This window comes from Microcaecilia unicolor, chromosome 6 (genome assembly GCF_901765095.1).
Source record: "Microcaecilia unicolor chromosome 6, aMicUni1.1, whole genome shotgun sequence".
In the NCBI taxonomy this organism is placed as follows: Eukaryota; Metazoa; Chordata; class Amphibia; order Gymnophiona; family Siphonopidae; genus Microcaecilia; species Microcaecilia unicolor.
The window spans coordinates 119,359,906-119,382,538 of NC_044036.1; the positions used below are offsets into that span (position 1 = coordinate 119,359,906).

Genomic DNA, 22,633 nt, shown 5'->3' on the forward strand with positions numbered 1-22,633 from the left:
CCTGTCTCCCCCTCTCGGCGGCCCTGAATAAAACAACTGAAAAGTGTTCTACCAGCAAACAGATGGCAATACAACATGTGGGTCAGAATATTAAGGATAACTTAGGGCCCCTTTAACTAAGCTGCTCTAGTGATTCCCGATGCGGCCAATACAACGCTGCCCATTCAGTTCAAATGGACTTTGTCGCATGGGAATTGCACAGTTTATTAAAAGGGGCCCTTAGTTCGATACTATTTCTGACATATGTGCAGGAGTCACGCTAAGCACCTTGCATACAAAAGCCAACCTATGTAGCCTTTCTGAGGTTTTTGCAACTACATTCAAGGCATTTTACATATATTCAGGTACTTATTTTGTACCAGGGGCAATGGAGGGTTAAGTGACTTGCCCAGAGTCACAAGGAGCTGCAGTGGGAATTGAACTCAGTTCCCAAGGATCAAAGTAACCACTAGGCTACTTCTGGTAGGGGAAGAGAAAGAAAAAAGACTGGAGCTCAGGGGTACTTGGTTGAAATTCGTTAAACTTTTAATTTTAAAATTTTATATAGTCTTGCTCCATAATATATTTGTAAGGAAGTTTGTCTCTACTCCTCAACTGCACTTATGTCAGGAAATCTGTCTATTCCTTCAAATTCACTGTATCATAAATCTTGCACAAGAAAAAGATCTATCCTAGGTAGATGAGTTGTGGAAGAGGTTGAGAGCATAGGCTGTTACCACTCTTTCAGACATTCTTTGAAAACTTATACCATTTGTGAGATTCATATGCTTCTATTATCCTGGTGAGAATTCTGGTTTTTTTTCTTGGTGTATTGCCCAATTTCTTTCATTGTAATCCGCCTCGAGCCTTAGGGCCCTGTTTACAAAGATGCACTAGCGTTTTTAGCAAGCGCTAAAAATTACCTTGTGCTAACCGTGTAGACACCCATAGGAATATTATGGCCATCTACACAGATAGCACGCGCTAAAAACACTAGCGTGCCTTTGTAAACAGGGTCCTAAATTTGGTTAAGTGGAATAAAAATGCTCATAGTAAATTAGATTAGATGTAGGGGGTACTTGGCTTGAAGAAGTTGAGAAACACTGATCTAACTTACACACTAGAGCACATTTCTCAAGTAGGGACCAGAAATGTAATGAAAATCATACCTGCACTTATTCGGGGATGACAATACACCGTTTTGGTTGGGGGATGTACAAACAAATCAATTAAGTTCTGCTATCAGCTCCTCCCCCTCTTTTTCTCTGCCTTGAACATTTTGGCAATGTCTGTAATTCTTTTGGTTGCCATCTGTTGCATTCTTCACAAGCTATTGCACTACCCGCTATGCCCTAGTACCAGACACAAGGGCTGATGATCAAATTCCTCATGCTGATCTGAACAGCTCTGAAAAATTAGTGCCAGAACAGTGTGGGGAATTAAAGCCCCGATGATCAAAACTAATAGCATGCTATTCCGAGAACAGGAAGTTGCATCAAAAGGGACGGTACGGGTTAGAAGGGAAAGGCCCAGTGCATGCTGGATGCAGCTGGTGAGTAAGACTTCAGGACTTGAGGTTAGAGGGCTGGGAGTAGGGGGAAAGAAGCCGGATCGTTCTTGGAGGGAGGGAAGGAAGGGGGAAGCATAGCCGTCAAGAATCCAGAAAATCACAAAATCCAGACTGACTCGATCCACGAGCAGTCTGGATTTTTGGACTTCTACTGTATTACTTCTGGGGAAAATCATTGCGAGTATCTGTGTGTACTGTCAGTTTTCAGTTCCTTTATCTTATTCCACATAGAATGATCCCTTTCCCCCCTTGTCAACCTGATATTTGTAGTATGAGATTAACAAACTGTATTCCTGTTGCTGTGGGCTTCCAACCCAATATCAATTCATAGGAATTTGGGTCAGTCCACATTTGATATTTAACATTGTTCTTGAATATAAAATGAAGTTAAAACAATTAATAGCATGCTTCATAACTGCAGTAAAATTCCTGGGAATAGATTCAGGCCAATTGGATTAAGGATGTTATTATTACTGGGCTACAGTATAGAGCGTTAAGTTTCTTAAGTAAAACATACAGTACAATCAAATGATTATTATAGAAGGATTTATATTTTTGTTAGCAACTAGTTTCCTCCTTCATTTTGGACTGTCAGCTCAATTGTAGCTGACCTCTGTTGAGCTATGGCAAGTTCCTGGGGATTCCTACCCCTCCCCCACCACCATTTTATACTCTCTCCCTCAACCTCAACTCAGTCCAGCTGAAGCTCTTTCCAGAGCCATGAACCCTAAGTGTGGTCCAATCGAATCGTCTTTGTGCAAAGACTGGGACTTCCTTCTTCCAGGGACTATGAATGTTATCTCCACAAAAAAAAAAAAGAAAAAGAAGAAAGAAACAGGAAGAAACCTCTACATAATTCAGAACAAGTTCCAAGGAATAGAGGAAGACACATAACTTCAAGAGTTAGGAGAACACAAACCCTTGGAGTCATGTGTCACCCTCTACTCTTTGAAACTTGATCTCCACAACAACCTCATCTCTTGCTGGCTCAGGGAATGGAAGACCTAACTGATTGGGATATTGAAACCAGGTCCTCTGCATAGCAGTATACAAAACTACTATAGAATCACTGAAGTAGCCCAACTACTGTAGAACTTTCTAAACCATATCAAAAGCATGTTTCCCCCTTAATTCTATTGCATGTGTTAACAATCAATTATTGGTACTAATTGGCAACAATTGGAATATACGCATGCATCTGTCTAGTTGGTATTCTATAAAAATGCACATGTAAATTTTTACACATGGATCTGAAAAGGGGTGTTTCTAAAATTTGCACAGTATTATAGAATACGGTGGAGCCTCACCTAATTTAGGTGCAAAGATTTACACCAGGTTAGTATAAATCCTCATGCCCAAAATTGGACACAAATGCTACTCTATAAACGGCACCCAACTCAAAGCACCATTTATAGAATAGAGCTCAGTGTGTATTTTTCTCGGTACCCAAATTTGGATGCCATCTACAGAATTTAGGGGTCCTTTTACTAAGTAGCAATAAAAAGTGGTCTGTGGTAGTGTGGCTGCATGTATTTGGCGTGCACTGGGCCATTTTTTTTATCATGACTGGGAAAAAGGCCTGTAAATGGCCATGCGCTAAAATTAAAAGTAGCGTGCGGCTATTGACTGCCTGAACCCTTACTGCCACCCATTGACCTAGGCTCACACGCTACGTATGCGGTAATCTTAAAGTGCACGCCAATGTGGACGTGCTGCCGATTACCGCCGGGAATGCCTTTGCGGTAGAAAATAGAAAAATATTTTCTACCGTGGGAAACAGCATGCACCACCTTCAAAACTACCACAGGGCACCCGTGCTACCCTTGTGGTAGTGCCAAATTGGTGCATGCTACCTGTGCATTAACCCTATCGCTGCTTCGTAAAGGACCCCTTAGTCCTTTATATGCAAAACAATGACTCATAAAATTGTGCTGATCTATCTATCTATCTAGCTATCTATTTTTTCAGAAGTTTGTGCCAACAAGAGCATGCATACTTCTACATGTACTAAGTAAGCAATCCCAATGGCTTTCCTTAAGCGGAGCAGAAATGGAATTTCAATAGCTGTGCATATTTTATACATTTTTTAAAATTTATTTATTCATTTATTCAATATATTACAAGAAACATCTTGTATAGAAAAGTATTTATTAACAAAAACATTTAACATTGGAAAAAGAAAAGAAAATTCACATTTTCAAACGGTAATTGATACTAAAGTCCATAAATTTCAAATCCAAGATTTAGGAAATCTACGGGAGAAATAAAAATTTAAAGAAAAATATACAGGATAATGCAGACACTACTAAGTGGAGTTAATTCTTTTCTTTAACACTTGTCCATTTTTGCTGAGGCTATAAGTGCCGATAAGTGTGCAGGTTCTGTAAATACATATTTTATACATTTATATATTTCTATTGGATGAGCTACTATAACATTATTTAAAAAAAAAAAGGTCTGATGACAAATATCTGGTGTTGGTATCTGTTGAAAAGTGTTTGTATGCCTGCCTTCTGATGCTCCAATATTACTTGAATTAGGTATAGTTAGTCTTGGATTGGTTTGAATGATTCTTTGTTCAGTACAGTAAGGGTATTTGTTCCACTTTGGCTTTTCCGCCTTTATAAAATGAGCAAAATATAGATAGTTAAAACCTTTTTTAGGTCTTGGTATGAAATTATCCCCATTATGTTGTGATGAAATAGATGAAATATAGTTGCTAGGCAACATTTACCAGTGCAAACATAAAAACCCTTGGAAAGTAGACAGCAGTTATAACAGAGAAACAGCCTCCCCTTTGATGCAGGTGAGCTATGTTTTCTTGGCAGACAGCAGTGAAGTTCGGGGTGAGGACTTCTCGAGCACTTCTGGGTTTGGCAGGACCTGTGTCCCTGCTCTGCTGCCACACCAACCTCCAGGCAGCCTTCCAGCCACCTGCAGCCAGACAGCACCTCAGCACAGCAGCCCCAGTGTAAGTTTAAATGTATTATTTTTTTTTTTACCCTGCTTACACCTCTACAATCTTAAATCCACATCAAAAGACCCATGGTCTGCATATATTGTGAACTGCCTGGCCTCTGATTTAGGCCCTGTCATTTTACCTCTTCTTTCCACTAGTCGCACACTAGGCCATATCTGCCCTATCTGGAAAGACTCCATGGTTACACCATTCTTCAATAGAGAGATGTGGTAGCCGTGTTAGCCCACTTTAAAGGTAATCAATAGAAATGGATCAGATTTCCGATCTGATGAAGAAGGGTTACCTTCAAAAGCTAATCAAAAAATGTATTAACTTAGTCCAATAAAAAAGGTATCATCTTATTTTGCTTTCTATGTTTTATTTTCTTTTATTTCTATTGAATACCATTCTTCAAGAAACCTAACCTTTATACCTCTGACCTCATTAGTTTTCATCTAATTTGAAACCTCTCTTTCTTCTCTAAACTTCTTGAGAAAATCCTTCTTACCCAGCTCTCCTCCATTTTAGAGAAATCTCTTACACCCACGACAGGCTGGGTTTCACACTGGTCACAGCTATGATATTTTGTGGTAAATGTTGTGATTAGGAACTATGAGGTATTAGTTGGGCTATTTTCGGTGTTCACTCGAAAAACAAATGTGCACGCAGCAGGTCACTCCTTAGAGGGAATACTGGTGAGGCGCACTTAAAAGGAGGTTCTGCTCTTGGCATCTTTGAACTTCAAACGTCACAAGACTCCCCCTAGACCTGGATGTGGAAGCATTGGGTTGGTATGAGCACTGCATGCAGATACCACTGTAGTTGCCATAGTGAAGTCAGTTGGTGAGGCAGCATCGAGTCCAGAAGCAGCTGGAGGGAGTGCCATGCATGCCCAAAAAAGTCTGTGTTCAGATCCCAGGAGCGGTGGTGAGTGGAAAGTGTTTTGCAGTATTTTGCTTGTTAGCACATGCTAACTCATTTGTTAGTTATTTTTAAAAAATACTTTTTGGAGGGGGTGTATCATGGACAGAGAATGGGCATGGAAGTGATAACAAGCTAGCATGTTTTCATTAGCGCAATCTAACTGGCTAACGCTGAGTTGATGAGGGAGCACTTACCCACAGATTCTATAAAGGTTGTTCCAAGTTTGGGCATGGAGTCCAGATGCATGTGCAAACTAATTAAGCAATTGAGTGCTAACAACCAATTATAGACAGGGCCGGTTTTAGACATGCTGGGGCCCAGGGCAGAAATTAAGGAGGGGGTCTCTGATCCCATCTCTTCCCTCCTCCCCCCCTCCAATCTCCCCACCTGCCATTGTTACCACACAGTCTGGGCATCTCTTACCCTTCTCCCCATCACGGTCTGTCTCCCTCCTTTCCCCTCACCTTCCTGGTCTTCTTTAAAATTTATTTCCCTTTTCAGATGATCTTCGGCGCGACAGCCATCCTCACAAACTGCCTGAAACTTTCCCTCTGCCATGATCTGCCCAAGCAGAAACAGGAAGTTGCATCAGAGTGGGAAGCAGATCGTGGCAGAGGTAAAGCTTCAGGGTAGCCGCAGCTTGTGAAGATAGTTGCTGTACTGGTGCTCCTCTGAGAAGGGGAATTGATTTTTAAAGAAGAGCGGGAAGTTGAGGGGAAGGGAGAAGGAGACGGACTGTGGTGGGGCGAAGGGGAAGAGATTCCTGGTCTGCGGGGTCCTCCAGGAGCTGTTTGCCCCCTCCTCCAATGCTGGCCCTGATTATAGACATTATTTGGAGTTGATTGGCACTTAATTGGCACTAATTTGGATTTACACGTGCATCTTTCTATGTGTTATTCTATAAAGCTGTGCACCCAAAATGTCTCGTGTGCAACCCAAAAGAGAGCATAGCCATGGAAGTGTCATGGGCAGGTCAGGTGGATTCCAAATATTTAGGCGCAGAATTATTGAATACCAGGATTACAGATTTACACCAGGTTTCATCTGGCATAAGTGCTCACGTCCTAAGTTGGGAATCGGAATCCACTCTAAGTGCTGTTCTTTAAAGTGCGCTGAGCCTGGGGCAGCCTTTAAAGAATAGTGTTTACCACACATTTTCCCCAGTGCCTACATCTGAGTGACATTTACTGAATCTGGCCCTTAAAAGGCGCCTCCCATGTTAACTTTAACATTGGTGCACAACCTGAAAAAAATATTCAAAAATGCCTTAAATTGTTCCATGTTGAATCCGGGCTTAGTATGTGGGAAAGTCCCGTGTTAGGAAACGCTAAGCCCAGATTCTAATGCCTTTTAGTAAAAGGTCTCGTTTCAGAGCTATGCTCCTAAATTGGCTTCTTTGAAAATTTACTAGGACTGAGCGCATACATTTATACTTAAAATTTCACTAAATTCTTAAATTTAGGAGGATAAAAAGTAGGTGGCAGCAGAGGGTGGATTTAGGGAGGAGAAAAAAAGTTAGGAGCTTAGCACTAGGCTCATAAATTAGGCTTATAAATCTAGGCAAATAAATTGCAGGCATAAATTTATAAGAATAGGGGCTGATCTTCAGCCAACAGCGGTCAGTGGTTTTTAAGGGGCATAAATTTAGACCCTCAAGCCTAGCAAATTTTCAAAGAGGCTAATTTAGGAGCCTAACGCTCAAAGTTAGATTCCTAAACCCTTAAAATATTGGCCTCTTCATACCTACATAGGAAAATTGCATCATACGTTTATTGTAATGCAAATTGTAATATATTATGAAATTCTGGGCAGAGCTCAAACATAAACCCTCAAATTCTATAAAAAGCGCTAAAAATTGCCCATTCAAATTTGGGTGCACGCCCAATTTGCACATGCAATATAACTGAATAACAAACTAATTAGACCCAATAATTGGCTTCTTAGCAAGCAATTATTGCCACTAATTAGAATTAATGAAAATGTTCACATATAAATTAAGGCATGGGATCCATGCCTAAATTTAATGCGTGAATCAAAAAAAGGGAGCACAGAAATGGGAGGATCAGGGGCAGATCAGGGGCGTTCGTCCTTTCAGTTACGCACTTAATTATAGAATAAGGTGGAACTGCATCTAATTTAGTTGTAAGTATTTGCATCAAGTTTCCATTGGTGTAAATGGCCACTCATAAATGTAGTCGTGGTTCCCGGGTATAAGCGCTATTCTATAAACCGCGCCTAACTGTAAGCATGGTTTAAAAGATAGCACTGGGTGGGGTTTTTTCTGGTGACGATTTTTCAGGTTCCATATATAGAATTTAGTCCAAAATGTGTATAAAGGGTGTTTATTTTGTTACAGGAAGAGAACTATTATTATTCATCAAACTCTTAGCAAAATTTCCCTAAGGCCTGAATATTTGTAACTTGAGCACTTAACTTTAAGGAGCATATTGTTAAAGAAATTAAATAGGCTGTGGCATAACCAGCTGTGCAATTTGGGGTGGGTCTGAACCCAAAGAGTGGGCACAACATTTTTCTTCTCCCCCTCCACATAACCCCAGAAACCCCCAAATCATATTATAAATACCTGAGCTTGAGGGGATCCCCAAACTCCAGCAGCTGATGAGATCCTCCTCCAGAGGCTAGAACACGAACACTCCCCTATTGTATGCAGTTGACAGCACCAAACATATGCGGGGGGGCCAGTGTGCTGCCAGTCCATGGACAGCCAAGCACAAGGGAGTGTTCTGGACACTAGAGGAAGGCCTCTTCAGCTGGCAGGGCTTGGGGATACCCACGAGCCATAGCAAGGGTGTTGCAATTTGGGGCAGAACTAAGCCCACACTGGGTAGGCCCAGGCCCACTCGAGCCTACCCGTGGCTATTCATTGCATAGAACACTTGCGAGGCACTTCAGATCTGCATCAGTAATGATGCAGAAGAATGCTGATCCAAATATGAGGTCCAAACAGCAAGTTTATTAAAACAAAACCCAACCACTTATGAAATACTCTAAGTCCTTGTTCCATACCCTTCCAGACCACAAAGACATCATCAATATATCAATATATGTCTTTGTGATCTGGAAGGGTACAGAACAAGAACTTAAAGAGTATTTCATGAGTGGATGGGTTTGTTTTAATAAACCTGCTGTTTGGACCTCATATTTGGATCTGCTTTCTTCTGTGTACATTACTGCATAACCATCCTATGTTTTAAACAGATGGCAAGCGGTCCTCTTCTTAAAACAGAGAGAGTATGGAAGCTTCAATTGAATAGCATTTGAGAAGCAGACAGGATTCAAGAGCCTTTAAACTTCTAAAGACATCTTTAAACCTAATAAAAGAGAAACACTGCAACAAGCAAAGTAATTAAAAAGAGAAGCATAGGCAGTACTGGTATTGATAACTGGTCAGAAGTTTGCTTTACAACTCGATGCCTTGTGGCTTTCAGAATCCGGTCCCAGTTGGTCAGGATGGCATTCCTAGCTCCTGGCCACTTCCCAGGCCCAAAGAGACGATAATGGAATGGTGAACATGCACCGAAGAACACTTCTAATGCTAGCTTTGGGTCTGTGAGGAAGAGACTCAGACGGTTAGGGTTGGTGCCAATCTCAGAGGCAAGCTCATCCAAGTATTCAATGTAATCCACCTGTAGGCTGTTGCCTTGTAGTTTGCCAAACCTTAATTTAAAGAAAAAAAAAAGCGATTAAGGGGCTCATTTTCGAAACAAAAAAAATGTCCAAAAAGTGAAACAAAGTGGCAGTTGGACATTTTTTGGTCCAAAATCGTCCAAGTCGCTATTTTTGAAACAGATTTTTAAGATGTTTTTCTATGCAGTTTGTCTGCAGTGCTTCCAGATCACAAGGGGTCATGTCAGGGGCATGTTGGAGGTAGAGAGTTGCACAGGGACAGAAATCCAACCCGTCTTCACCTGTCCCTGCCGGAATCTAACCTGCCCCTGTGGGGAATCCAACCTGTCCCCGCCCATCCCCGTGGGAATATAACCTGTCCCCGCTGCAAATAATCTCCTCCATCCCGGCCCCAGTCCACCCAGCCTCTGCTGCACTGTAGTCACCTTGCTCCCCCCCACCAAGAAAGAGATCTGCATGAAATTTATTTTTATTATTTTGACTCATGAAAATCACTTATCCCTTAAACATGCTCAAAACAGAATAATCCATTTGTACAAAAGAGATGAGGTGAAGATGTGATTCCATGTGCCCCAATGAAAGGAGAGTTTAATTTTACTTCCAATGTTTATAATACCAGGCTTCCCAAGGCAGATTATAACAATTAAAATGAACCTATCAGTAAATAGGATATCCTCACTGAAATCTGGCCATATATTACTGTAATGTATAGAACAGTGTAGAAAAATGAGCACAAAACACAACCTTTATTAGTGCTGTTTCTACCAGCAATCATTTTTGAAGCTGTTTCAGCGATATTCAGTTTTTATTTCATGATATTTATATCTATGTATGGGAAGCTTTCAAATAAATTAAAAAGCTGTCAAATAAGTAAAAATAAAAAAAAAATCATTTGTCCTTCACCAACTGGAACAGCTTTTAACTTTTTACAGATGAACTGTGCATAATCAGTCCTTTATTTCTAAAAATATTTTGCTATTGTTTTCTATAGCGTTTGCTATTGTATTGGGTGAATCAGTGTGGCGGCAATCTCCGCCGGCTTCACCCCCCTTGGGCTAGATAGCTTCGTACATTGTCTCTCGAATTACTGGTGAAACCTCAACTGGCATATTGTGTCCAGTTCTGGAGATCAAAGGAGGGTTACTGATATGTACAGACTGTGCCATAAAAGGAGTGGAGGAGTGGCCCAATGGTTAGTGTAGCAAGTTGTGGACCTGGGGAACTGGGTTCAATTCCCATTATAGTTCTATGTGACCCAGGTGCAACAGCAGTACCATGTGCTACTCAGATTGTGAGCCCACTAGGGACAGACATAGTACCTGTAAAATTAAACTGTAAACTGCTTAGGTCTAAGCAGTATATAAATACCTAAATAAATAAAAATAGAAGTTATGAGATGTGACTTAAGGAACCTAAAGTATTCTTTTCCACCTTTAACTTTGTGTTTCTGGATTGTTCAGATTTATTGTTTGTAACCCGCATCGAATCGCGAGGCATTGTGGGCTATAAAAATAAACTGTTATGTTATATTCTAAAGGAGAATATAGACATAGAAACTCGCATATGTAGAAAAAGACATGAGAGCAAAATCTTAATGAAACAAACAGACGTTATAGACTGTGAGGTGTGTATATCAAAGGCTTTCTCCTATTTTCATCTGTCTATAGGAGAAATTCATAATATTTAGGGTATTTTGTCTATTAAACATCTCCTACCTCTGGAACAATATCTCTTTCTTCTTCTCAATGTCTTCCCTGATTTCATTTGATGATGGAAACTTACATAACCCTGAAAAACAGAAACAGTTGAGTCATATTGATCATCTCTCCTGTTTGAAGAGAGGAAGGATGGCACAGACCTATATGCATTTCCTTCTGGAACATAATCCTGGGAGAATCATTTTACTTTGTCAAATGGAGAGAGAGAGAGAGAGAGAGAGAGAGAGAGAGAGAGAGAAAATGCAATTCATAAGTTATTTTCTCTCAACCCTATAGGGGGGGTATATTCATTAAGGGGAGAAGTTATCAAAGTGTGGTTACCATTATGTCAGGTTATTTTACCATAAGTCATGCTATTTTAGCACAATGAGACCCTGTGCTAAATTAACATGATTTATGGTAAAATAATCCAACCCTAAAATAAGGCATGTGTTCATGCTCTCACATTTTCTAAGATCACAATTTTCAAAATAAATTTGCCTGAGTAGATAGTTTCCCGGATAAATTCCCGAAATTGAAAATTGTTCTCCTCGTAGTGGCTGGAAGTACATGCCCAATTTCATCGTGTACATAATTTGAACTTTTGGAAGAAAGGGCAGGGCCAGGATTGAGGGATGATTAATAAAGAATTACAAGGGGACACATTTGCTTAAGACTCACTCCATCTCCACCCTGTCCCCGCATACTCAAACTCCATTCCCTCTCGAACATGATGAAAACCACAGCTTGCATCATCCAAATGGATGATGACAAATATCTTCCACACCCAGGGCTTTTTTTGAGGGGGTACTTGGGGGTACTGAGTACTGGCACCTTTTCCATTGTCTGTTAAAATCGACCTATGGTCCCCAAGTTTTAATAAAAGAGCTCAGGCGCTACACAACAATTCTGCATTTGTCATAGATTCTGTGACTGGTTGCAGGGGGCTTGGCTATTGTGGGGTAGGTCCCTCAGTTATCACCCCACCCCTGAAGGGTGGCCCGGCATTTGAGTACCAGCACCTTTTTCGCTAGAAAAAATGCACTGTTCACACCATACTGATTCCATCATTTTCAATAAAAGACAATTTTGCTTTTGGTATGAATGAGATTTTGTGCTCTTAGGAGGACAGGGTAAGGATGAAGTTTGAGTCTGCAGGGACTGGGTGGGGATGAGTACAAACTTTGTTCCTGTGTCATTCTCTAGTGGTTAAGTATGTGCATTCTTTTTGTTCTGAAAGCTCCTCAGGCACCTTGCAACTGTTGGAAAGCTAGTGCAAAGTCCTCCCTCCCTGCTGGCCTTGAATTTTCAAATGGAAACTCTATAGGGAGTTTCCCTTTGAAAGTTAGCTTGTAGGATTGCAGGTTCAAAATAGCCATGGACCAATAAGTTACCAATAAGATTTTTATAATCAACCTCTAAAATTCTAGCACAGGTGAACACCCAGATCGCCCCCTAATGAAAGAGATTTGTGTTGTATATTTAAATCTTACACATGGGACTAATGAGCTTATGGCCCATTTACCATCCAAGATTGTGCTCCAGTATGGACATTGCTTGAGCCCAACATTAAATCCTCTAAAACAACAAAGTACTTGAAGTCTTTCAATACTTAGTTGGAGTCTTTTTCTACCTCATACAATGTTTAAAAATAAGGCTATTCTTTTGAAGATTGCACTGCATATTGGTAATGGTAACATAGAATGGGGTGGGGCCCCCATCCCAATTGTTGTGCCATTATCCAAGGTAACCGGAGGCAAAAGCAGCGAATAAACAACCAAGATAAGACTACAGTTCCAAGAAGGCTAAGGGGAAGAATTTTCCACTGGATCTTGGGTGTGGATTCCTAACAGCAGGATGGGTGGTGCCTCTAATCCTGCTTGGAAAACAGAAGTTATAGTTAAAAACCAGCAAAAAGAGAGAAAGAGAAAGAGAGAGAGAGAGAGAGAGAGGGAGAGAGGACGGAGTGAAGATAAACCTTTCTGAGTTTTCTAATGGTGAAATTAAAAGGCACATGCCAGCTGAAAGCATTATAAATGTACTGTTTTGCAGCAGAGGCTGAGAGAGAAATTCTGAATGCTGATGGTATTAGGTGTAGCAGGGAGAGAGGACCTGTAGGAGGCTGAAAAGGTAGACATGTCCAAAAGGCAGTCCCAGAAGTTAATAGAACTATGAGAGATAACTTGGTTTACCTTCTCTAGAGGCTGACAAGGGCAATATAAAATGGGGCTTGAAAATTCGTGCTCACATTATAAATAGGTACAGATAGAAGCATTATGATAAGGTCCATTTTATTCAGTCAATTTCAAATCATTCCTATTCATTTGCTTTTTTTTTTCCTTTTTCTGACTACTACTGCACATTGTGCAGAGAATTTCACTCCAGCTCCTGGCCAGTTAAATGGTACTTTATTTATTTTATTTTATTTATTTACTTGTTGCATTTGTATTCCACATTTTCCCACCTATTTGCAGGCTCAATGTGGCTTAGTTCCGTAGCGGCGTTCGCCAACTCCGGCAGAGAAAACAAATACATAGAGTTATTGTGGTCAAATAAGGTTATAAGGTTCATCTGTTGTAGACTGACTATCTGGCGATATTCAGTGGGAGATAGCCGACTATATCGTGCAATATAACTAGTTATTCGCCAATATTCAGCCTATCATGGCTAAGTTTGGTGGCCAGATTAGGCTGCTGAAATAGGCCTCTCATTGGCCAGTTTCAAATTAATTGGCCAGCGCTGAATATTGACTTGGCTGGTTAAGTCGAAATTGACCAAAAAACACCTGGATATTCAATGTGGGTCACTGGAAACAGCTCAGCATTGAATATCCGGGCTCAGTGCCGACCACGGGAGACAGCCCGGTTACCTCTCGTGGTCTGAATATTGACCCTACTGTATCCACAAAGACTCCAAGGTCCTAACATAGAAAAGGGTGGCAGATATTTAAAACTATTTATCCATCCAGGCACTTAACCAGTTATCTGGCAATGTTCTGCGGGAGAGATCATCCCCCCTTCCTTCCTCCACCCCTTCCCTGAATTTACCTTCTTTGTCCATTTTCTAAAAGGCAGCAGCGGCGACAGAGATTCTCATATGCTGCCCTGCCACTGGCACCAGCCTCTTTACTGTGGCCCGCTCTCTGATGTAACTTCCTGTTTCCTCAGAAGGGGGCCGCAGTAGAGAAGAGGCCAGTGCTGGCGGCAGGCAGCGCAGGGGAATCTGCTGCCACCACCTTTTGAAAAATGGGAAAAGAAGGTAAACTAGGGGAAGGGGGTGGAGGAAGGAAGAAGGGAGATGCTAGACCTTGGCCGGGGGATGGGGGGGGGGGGCGGCAGCATCTTGCCAGGGCGCCTCTGCGTGCATTGTTATAGAATATGAGGGATACACACCCAGTTTAGGGATGTACATTTGCACCATGCTTTAGTTGGTGCAAATGGCCACGCCTAGAGTTAGGCGCGAGTCCCAGGCATAAATGTTATTCAATAAACTGTGCCTAACTTTAAGCACTACTACTACTACTACTTAACATTTCTAGAGCGCTACTAGGGTTACGCAGCGCTGTACAGTTTAACAAAGAAGGACAGTCCCTGCTCGAAGGAGCTTACAATCTAAAGGCACATCTTATAGAATAGCAGTTTTTCGGTGCCATATATAGAATTCACCCCTATGTATGTAATTTAGGCATGAGCACTTATGCCATCCATAAAAGCTGGTGTAAATCCATGCGCCTAGTTTCAGGAGATAGCCACATAACTTGTAATATTTTATAAGTTACATGCATCAGTGTGCCCCCTGCCCATTCTCTACCCAGGTTTATGCCCTTCTGCAAAGTATGTACTATTCAAGGCATGCGCATAGTTACGAATAGCACTTCTAGGTGAATGTTTTAGGGCTCCTTTTGCAAAGCTATGGGAAAAAATGACCTTAGTGCACCCTCACTCAGGACTTTCCCACATGCTAAGACCATTTTTAGCACAACTGGAAAATGGCTGATTTTTTACATTTGCTGAATTAATGGCCTTTAGCAAAAGAACATAAGAGCAAGACTGAGATTCTTATCTTTCCCCCTAAACCAACCTCTCCTCTTCCCCCATTCTCTATTTTTGTGGATAACACTCTCATCCTCCCTGTCTTATCAGCTCGTAACCTTGGGGTCATCTTCGACTCCTCTCTCTCCGTCTCTGCACAAATACAACAGACTGCTAAAACCTGTTGTTTCTTTCTCTATATTATCACCAAAATTCACCCTTTCCTTTCTGAGCACCCTACCAGAACCCTTATCCACACTCTTATCACCTCTTGCTTAGACTATTGCAACTTGCTTCTCACAGGTCTCCCACTAAGCCATATCTCTCCAATCTGTTCAAAATTCTGCTGCATGACTTATATTTCACCAGTGTCGCTATGCTCATATTAGCCCTCTCCTCAAGTCACTTCACTGGCTCCCTATCTGCATACAGTTCAAATTCCTCTTATTGACTTACAAGTGCATTCACTCTGCAGCTCCTCAGTACCTCTCCAAGCTCATCTCTCCCTACACTCCTCCCCAGGAACTCCGTTCACTGGGTAAATCTCTCTTATTTGCACCCTTCTCCTCCACTGCTAACTCCGTTCCTTTTATCTTGCAGCACCATATGCCTGGAATAGACTTCCTGAACCGGTACGTCAAGCTCCATCTCTGGCCGTCTTCAAATCTAGGCTAAAAGCCCACCTTTTTCATGCTGCTTTTAACTCCTAACCCTTACTCATTTTTTCAGTAATTTTATCATCCTCACCTTAGTAATTCCCTTATCTCTTATTTGTCCTGTTTGTCTGTCCTAATTAGAGTGTAAGCTCTGTCAAGCGGGACTGTCTCTTCATTTTCGTGTACAGCGCTGCATACGTCTTAGTAGCCTTATAGAAATGATAAGTATGAGGACGCGAAGGACGAAAACTGGAAAGGAGATGGCACAAATCTCACCTGGATGAAGACAGACTAAAGTGCAGGAAGCACATGGCAAAGTACCGCCAAGTCTTAACAGCAACCAAAAAACAGTATTTCTCTCAATGCATTGCACAGGCTGCCAATTCAACCAAGCAGCTGTTCAGTATAGTAAACAGCCTACTGCAACCCCCACAACAAAACCAGCCTGCCCAGTCTAAACTGAACTGCAGTGATTTTGCTGCATACTTTGCCAACAAAATTAGAAGTCTCCACCAGGATTTACAGGCAATCCCACCCAGTGCCCACTAGTCAACCAGGGGTGCACAAACTCACATCCTCCTAACAGAGACAGATGGAACACTTTTAACCTAATGACAGAGGAGAGCCTTGACAAAATCCTAAGAGACCTTCGACCAACTAACTGCTCCCTCGATCCCTGCCCATCAAAGATAGTGCAAGCAGGCAAGTATGGGCCTTATAGAAGGTGCCACAAAAATTGTGAACACCTCTCTTTCTAATGGGCAATTACCAACAGCATTAAAAAGAGCAGTGGTTTGCCCTCTGCTGAAGAAAAACAGGACAAACTTGAAAGCTACAGGCCAGTATCCAACATCCCGTTTCTAGGGAATCTCAAACAGTCTGTGTTCAACTTAATGAATGGCTAGAAAAGAGTAACTGGCTAGATCCATGTCAATCTGGATTCAGACCTGGTTATGGAACAAAAACGGTCCTCGTATCCCTGCTAGATGATCTTCACAGAAACTGAGACAAGGGATTTGCCGCGATGTTAGTATTGCTAGATTTCTCAGCAGCTTTTGACCCTGTGGATCATAATATCTTGCTAGCACGACTGACAGAAATAGGTATCAATGGAACAGTACTTGCCTGGTTCAGATCCTATCTATCAGACAGGCAACAATCCACAATGATTGGCAGCAACTCATCACCACCATGGACACTGGCCAGCGGGGTACCACAAGGATCGATACTGTCACCTATTCTGTTCAATATCTACCTCAAGCCACTAGCTAAGCTGATTCGGTCAATGGACACTCAGTTCTTCATCTATGCGGATGATGTGTAGCTACTCATACCCATTGAACCTGACTTACCTACAGCCTTGAATAAACTGATCACTTGTCTAACATCAATTCAAGAATGGGCTAAACACAACAAACTTTGCCTGAACCCAAGTAAAACCGAGCTTCTCTGGGTCCCTAACACAAGTGGATACATACCTGACATCAAAATCCCTTTTGGGAAGTATGAACTCCCTCTCAAATCACAAGTCAGGAACCTTGGAATACAGTTAGATTCAACACTTATTCTGATTCCCCAAATCCAAGCAACCTTGAAGAGCTGCTTCTACTATTTGCGACAGCTATGCTGCCTCTCTCCTTACATCGAGAAGGTAAATCTTATCCCAGTTGTGCATGCCATGGTAACATCAAGACTGGATTACTGCAATGCACTATACAATGGTCTGACTACAAAAGGGCCTGCACCAGCTCCAGTTGATTCAGAATGCAGCAGCAAGACTCATAGAAGGTTGCAAGCGACGTGACCACATCACACCATTTTTGCAAAAACTTCGTTGGCTACCAGTACAATACAGGGCTAAATTTAAAACTCTATATCTGATCTTCAAGGCCCTAAAAGGAAATGGCCCCGAGTATCTGAAGAATAGGATGATCCTCCACACACCGCCAAGGACACTAAGGTCCTCCCAAGGACTTTCACTAACTACACCCTCTCCAAAAGACATTACACGATGTGATACCCGCAAGTGAGCCTTCTCCGGAGTAGCCCCCACACTCTGCAATGCATTGCCTAAAAGGCTGCGCTTAACACAAGACCACCTGTACTTCAGGAAGCAGGTGAAAGCTTGGCTATTCAACCAAGCCTTTAATGGAAGAAGTAACTAACTTGTTAGTCTCACTCACACACACACACACACACACACAAGGATTGACTCGGACTGCACATACTGCAGCAGGACATGTTTATCCACTCCTACCCTAGCTGAGATAATATTTAACCATCTCTCTGACCTCACATGCAACTTTCTTCAAAATCAATCACCTTACTTTCTAATTCTTCCTACTTTCTTACTCATCTATATGTTACAACTTTGTCTTACCCTTCACTACCAATTATAATGTTCTAGTACAGTGTTGTCATTGCAAGTAGTATACCATGCCATACTTTGTATTGTTGTTCGAATATTTTTACTGCTCTAATTTGCCTCCTGCTCATGTTTGATCTATTCTTACCGTACACTGCCTTGAGTGAATTCCTTCAAAAAGGCGGTAAATAAATCCTAATAAATAAATAAATAAATAAATAAATAAAGTAGTAGTAAGTAGTAAGAACATAACCAAAACTTTATTTTGTAGGCATTAAAGGCTCACATGCTTATTATGTGCTAATCAACATGTGGTAATACAGATATGTGAACAGATTAGTGCAGAAACGCCCACTCTTCATGCCAGACATGATTTGTGCGTGCACATTGCAAAATTACCATGGGATACATCAGTGTGCCCCATGGTAAGCCCTTTCAAGCTGCCATAAACACACCGTGCTTCTCACAGATTAGTAAAAGAAGCCCTCGGTGTCGTAGCTCCTAGTGGTGGCCCTACCATTAGGCCACCTGAGGCGGCATCTCCCCCCTTTTGTTCCTTTCCCAACCCCCTTCCTCGAACTTACCTTTTTTTTTGTTTGTTTTTTAAAAGAAGGCAGCGACAGAGTTAACAGCAATTCCCAAAGGCTGCCCTGCCACCAGTCCCGGCACCTTCTCTCTAATACAGCCCACCTCCGAGGAAACAGGAAGTTACTTCAGAAAGGCGGGCCGCAGTAGAGAGAAGGGGCCGGGGCCGGGACCAGCAGCAGGGAAGCCTATAGGAATCGCTTCTGCCCTGTCGTCACTGCCTTTTAAAACACAAAAAAATTAAAAAGGTAAGTTCGAGGAAGTCGGTTGGTGAAGAAACAGAAGGGGGGGGGGGGAGGAGATATTAGATCATGATGGGGGATGGCAGAGGAGGAGCCGGGGTGGCAGTTCATTCCTCACCTCAGGAGGCAGATTGTCTTGGGCTGCCCCTGTTAGCTCTTGTCCTGAACTCTGGGGTAAATTACTTTTATTTTTAAGCTAATGTAGCTCTGGGCTGCATTTCAGGAAGACACTAAAGACTTATTTCCAAATGGTTAAGATTTTTTTATTTTTTTACAATCATTTGTTTTATTGTCAAACTGCTCTTGTGTCTTCATTTTCAATATTTTCTTGTATTTTATGGTTTTGTGAATTATTTTGAATGATGTTTGTCATTAATAAAATGGTCTATAAATCTTTACTATAAATAAATTTGTATGTGTGCACTTATATGTAGCTATAAGTACATAAGTACATAAGTAATGCCACACTGGGAAAAGACCATGGGTCCATCGAGCCCAGCATCCTGTCCACGACAGCGGCCAATCCAGGCCAAGGGCACCTGGCAAGCTTCCCAAATGTACAAACATTCTATACATGTTATTCCTGGAATTGTGGATTTTTCCCAAGTCCATTTAGTAGTGGTTTATGGACTTGTCCTTTAGGGAACCGTCTAACCCCTTTTTAAACTCTGCCAAGCTAACCACCTTCACCACGTTCTCCGGCAACGAATTCCAGAGTTTAATTATTTATTTATTTATTTATTTGTTACATTTATACCCCACATTTTCCCACCTATTTGCAGGCTCAATGTGGCTTACATGTTGCCAGAGAGGTGTTGGTAGACTCCGGAGTAAACAAATAGAAGGTTAAGTAGTGGTAGGAAAAGGTTTATGTGGTGGAAACCACATAAGGTTCGTGTGAATTATGCGTTGGGTGAAGAAAAATTTTCTCCGATTTGTTTTAAATTTACTACACTGTAGTTTCATCGCATGCCCCCTTGTCCTAGTATTTTTAGAAAGCGTGAACAGACGCTTCACATCCACCTGTTCCACTCCACTCATTATTTTATATGCCTCTATCATGTCTCCCCTCAGCCATCTCTTCTCCAAACTGAAAAGCCCTAGCCTCCTTAGTCTTTCTCCATAGGGAAGTCGTCCCATCCCGGCTATCATTTTAGTCGCCTTTCGCTGCACCTTTTCCAATTCTACTATATCTTTCTTGAGATGCGGCGACCAGAATTGAACACAATACTCAAGGTGCAGTCTCACCATGGAGCGATACAACGGCATTATAACATCCTCACACCTGTTTCCCATACCTTTCCTAATAATACCCAACATTCTATTAGCTTTCCTAGCTGCAGCAGCACACTGAGCAGAAGGTTTCAGTGTATTATCAACGACGACACCCAGATCCCTTTCTTGGTCCGTAACTCCTAACGTGGAACCTTGCATGTTGTAGCTATGATAGTATTCTAATTATATATGCACATATGTGTCAACTAAATGTGAGCACCTAGGTTGTAGAATTACCTCAAATGGTTTTAGTGTATGCAAAATTATTTTAGTCATGTTAACACAATTTAATAGGCACCAAAATGAAAACTCAAAATGAAACAAAAATAAAAGAAACAACACATACCCCCCCCCCCTTACAATGAAACAAAACAAACAAGGAAACAGAAACATTTTCCTGCACACTCCTATCGCTTGCTTAATATTACAGACATTATGTTTCATCTGAATAATGCTTTTATAGCATATGTTATCTGATTATTGCTGCTGGAGAATGTCCAAGAACGGATCTTCTATAGATCTTCTCTACTGCATAGTGAATGTGTATTTTGGTATGTGCTTCTGGTTATCAATGTGCAGCAGTCCTGTAACTGACATATGGCACACCTTTTCCACTTTCTTTTGTTATTACTAAACATTCACAGTCACACACCTTTCAGTACATACAGTATTTGCTCTTTCACTCTCATCATCCTTGCCACTGGAACCATCCTTTTGTTCCTTGCAAACACTACTCTGATCTGGGGTTCATTCTTCTGATTGGGACTTTTGGATCTTGGGAATCCATTTCTAGTCTCTTACTGTCCTGTCTTTTCTGAGTAGGGCTTTTCCACTTGGCTCTTTGTAGGAGAGATGGATGGTTGTGCTTTAGAAACATCTGCTGCAATACCTCAACTTTTGAAATTTCTGGGTCTCAACCTGTCATGTTATCAGTAATGTGCCTGGATATAACAGCTCAAAATGGAGGTTCAGCTCTTTGCATTGTTTTCTGGACACTGAGAATTTTTGCCAGTTGAGAATCTGACTCCTAGTCCTGAGTTTTAATCATTAGGCAATTTTTACTCAGAAATATGCTTGTCTTGCAAAATCTGTATTCACTTACCCTTAAAAACTCTGGTGGCCCAACGAGCTTGTAGTTCTGCTGTTGGCATGATGGGTCCAAGTGGCTGGATAAGGCCAAGAACAGCCAACGTTGGCTTTTCCAGCCTAGAAGGGAACATACTTTTAAAAAGAGAAGCATTATTGTTCTCAATTTTGATAATGGACTCATCCAGGAAAGGAAAAGAATATCTGTATCCTGTGGAAAATATGATAACATCAATGTTTTCCTCAACTGTCCCATCTTCAAATTTTGCAGAGGATTCGGTGAACTCTATAACATCTGGCTTTACCATCACATAACCGCAAGTTATGCGACTTGGAAGATCATCATTAAATAATGGCTCTTTCCATTGGCGGCTACATAGAAAAATAGGGAACACAGATTAAATAGCTTAATAAAACTCACAATATGGATAAATGAGTCATATTTCATCATAAACAGTAAGAGTATAGATTATATCATTACAACTCTGAGATAACAAATTGAATACATTTAGGAAACCTTAGATGTTTTTTACACACATTAAAAAGTAGATTTACAACTGTAAATCATCAGGTGAATTTTCGAAAGAGAAGGATGCCCATCTTCCGACACACATCGAGAGATGGGCATCCTTCTCCCAGGGTCGCCCAAATCGGCATAATCGAAAGTCGATTTTGGGCATTCTCAACTGCTTTCCATCGTGGGGATGACCAAAATTCACGGGGGCGTGCTGGCACCGTACCGAAGGCAGGACTGGGGCGTGATTTAGAGATGGGTGTCCTCGGCCGATAATGGAAAAAAGAAGGGTGTCCCTGATGAGCATTTGACCGACTTTACTTGGTCCATTTTTTTTCATGATCAAGCCTCGAAAAGGTGCCCGAACTGACCAGATGACCACAGGAGGGAATCGGGGATCACCTCCCCTTACTCCCCCAGTGGTCACCAACCCCCTCCCACCCAAAAAAAAAACATTTTTTTCTAGCCTCTATGCCAGCCTCAAATGTCATACCCAGCTCCATCACAGCAGTATGCAGGTCCCTGGAGCAGTTTTAGTGGGAACACTGCACTTCAGGCAGGCGGACCCAGGCCCATCCCCCCCTCTACCTGTTACACTTGTGCTGGTAAATGTGAGTCCTTCAAAACCCACCAGAAACCAACTGTACCCACATGTAGGTGCCCTCCTTCACCCCTTAGGGCTATGGTAGTGGTGTACAGTTGTGAGGAGTGGGTTTTTTTTGGGGGGGGGGGGGTTGGGGGGCTTAGCACACAATGTAAGGGAGCTATATACCTGAGAGCAATTTGTGAAGTCCACTGCAGTGCTCCTTAGGGTGCCCGATTGGTGTCCTGGCTTGTGAGGGGGACCAGTGCACTATGAATACTGGCTCCTACCACGACGAAATAGCTTGAATTTGGTCGTTTTTGAGATGGGCGTCCTCGGTTTCCATTATCGCTGAAAACCGGGGACGACCATCTCAAAAACGACCTAATGACGACCATCTCTAAGGTCGACCTAAATTTCATGATTTGGGTGTCCCCGACCATATTATCGAAACAAAAGATGGACGCCCATCTTGTTTCAATAATACGGGTTGCCCCGCCCCTTTACAGGGCCATCCTG

General features: G+C 41.8%; 1 protein-coding gene across 1 annotated transcript in view; it reads right to left on the reverse strand.

The window, feature by feature from the left end:
- Nucleotides 1-5,853: 5,853 nt before the first annotated feature.
- LOC115473230 (dimethylaniline monooxygenase [N-oxide-forming] 2-like) overlaps nucleotides 5,854-22,633 on the reverse strand; it is a 54,242-nt gene continuing 37,462 nt past the window's right edge. Inside the window, exons 7-9 of the mRNA XM_030208007.1 lie at nucleotides 21,034-21,389; nucleotides 10,796-10,868; nucleotides 5,854-9,110 (exon numbers count right to left, since the gene is read on the reverse strand). Coding sequence (XP_030063867.1) covers nucleotides 8,765-9,110; nucleotides 10,796-10,868; nucleotides 21,034-21,389 — 775 coding nt within the window. The 3' untranslated portion in view covers nucleotides 5,854-8,764. The remainder of the gene's footprint in view (nucleotides 9,111-10,795; nucleotides 10,869-21,033; nucleotides 21,390-22,633) is intronic.